This window comes from Mandrillus leucophaeus, unplaced genomic scaffold (assembly GCF_000951045.1).
Source record: "Mandrillus leucophaeus isolate KB7577 unplaced genomic scaffold, Mleu.le_1.0 Scaffold9, whole genome shotgun sequence".
NCBI lineage: Eukaryota > Metazoa > Chordata > Mammalia > Primates > Cercopithecidae > Mandrillus > Mandrillus leucophaeus.
This window is the reverse complement of record NW_012109807.1, coordinates 6506567-6508178: the sequence shown is the minus strand read 5'-3', so window position 1 is coordinate 6508178 and position 1612 is coordinate 6506567. Positions and strand designations below refer to the sequence as shown.

The 1612-nt window shown below is 46.8% G+C and overlaps 1 protein-coding gene across 1 annotated transcript in view; it reads right to left on the bottom strand.

The window, feature by feature from the left end:
* The window catches only part of AFF3 (AF4/FMR2 family, member 3), a 716335-nt gene that overhangs the window by 60136 nt on the left and 654587 nt on the right, over nucleotides 1-1612 (bottom strand). Inside the window, 1 exon segment of the mRNA XM_011969671.1 lies at nucleotides 92-511. Within this exon segment, the coding sequence (XP_011825061.1) occupies nucleotides 92-511 (420 nt within the window).

Sequence of the window (1612 nt, the reverse complement as noted above, 5' to 3'; positions counted from 1 at the left end):
GAGAAATGGGGCACAGTAAATAGGAACGGGTGCTGAAGGGGCCTCTTGCAGAAAGGGCGCACATATTGGGAGAGGGCGCACACACACACACACACAGCATCATAGATGCAGGGGCCCTGGCTGAGTCCGGGGCACAGCTCAGGGAAATGGGAAGCCTCTGATGGACCAGGGGCGCACAGGGCACTGCGGGCGGCGGGGCGGCTGCGCTCACAGCCACGGCCACGGCCGCGGGCGGGGACTTCTGCTTCACGCCTTTACTCCCAGGGGCCTTGTTGGCTGTCCTCGGCCTCTGCTCCTCCTTGCAGGTGCTCTTGACCTCCTTCTCCCTCAGGCTGGGCTGGCAAACGTCGGGGACCTTCCCACAGTCCTGGCCGTCGTCTTTCACCGGGTTGTAGTACTGATTGCTCTCTGGCCCGTGGCTTTCGTTTTGGATCAGAATAGGAGGCTTGTGGGGATTAACTTTGTTCAGCCATTTATCCAGCTGCCACTTGTTGGAGGATGCCGGTTCAGCCTGAAAGCAGAAAACCGGTGACAGTCAAAACATCTTTCATGACGGGCTCACTTAACAGGGGCCTGGCTGTTTTTATCTTTACTTAACTCCTCGAAGGGTATGAGCAGAAAACGAATGGGCCGGAAGCAAAGGGAAAATGGAAGCATTAAGTGTGTGGCACAGCCCCATGTGGCACTCAGGACGCCTGGATGATGCTGTCCTTACCTGCCCGTGGCACTAAATGTCCTTGCAGCACTTTCAAGTCTCTTTGGAAAAATAACGAAAGCATTGTGCCTCATTAGAACCCATTTCCTACTACTTTTGAGTGTTAGTATATATATATATATTTTATAATTATATGTACATATGTAAACTTGAAATTCTCCAAACCTTAACTAGAGAATAGCTTAGAGGCCCTGACCACAAATCCCTTGTTTTTTTTTTTTTTGGTGAGACTTTAACCTTTGGGAAGATCTGAAGAGGGGACTAAGTGGAACCTGCAATCCCAAACAATTAACACACGATTTATGTGTTGAGGGCAGGTAGGCTGTAGTTATTTGGTGGTAGGAGCAATGACCTTGGGAAGATGGCTTGTTTTGCATATAGATCTACTTCAGAGGGACTTGTGTATCTTTGGCAGCCTGACTGGGTCACTCTATCCTCAACCTACTTCCATCACACTTTGCTAGAAATATTTCGGACATGGAGGTGAGATGGAACACTTTCCTGCAAGCAGTTTTGCTGACTTAGAGCAACTCAAGAAAGTCACTGGTTTTGAACTGTGGCCTATAGGTTGGCTCTGGGACTGAAGGTGTGGGGATGGCTAGGGAATGCCCTGAAATGGATGGGAAATGTGTTGATGCATATTGTTCCTTGAAGAGGTCTGTAGTTTTCAGTTGTGTCTCTAAGAATCTATGTCTCGGAAAAATAAATAAATAAATAAATAAAGGACCAATCCAATAATTTTACAGGGATTAAATGCCGATGTCTAAAAAAAGTCAATTTATCCAGTATTATGATTAGTAAGACAAAAAAAGGTGTATTGAGAATAAGAGAATTTTAGCCAGAGTATTTTCAATTTGTGACTCTAAGTGAAATGGGGAAAATATGTTGGCTAAGGTG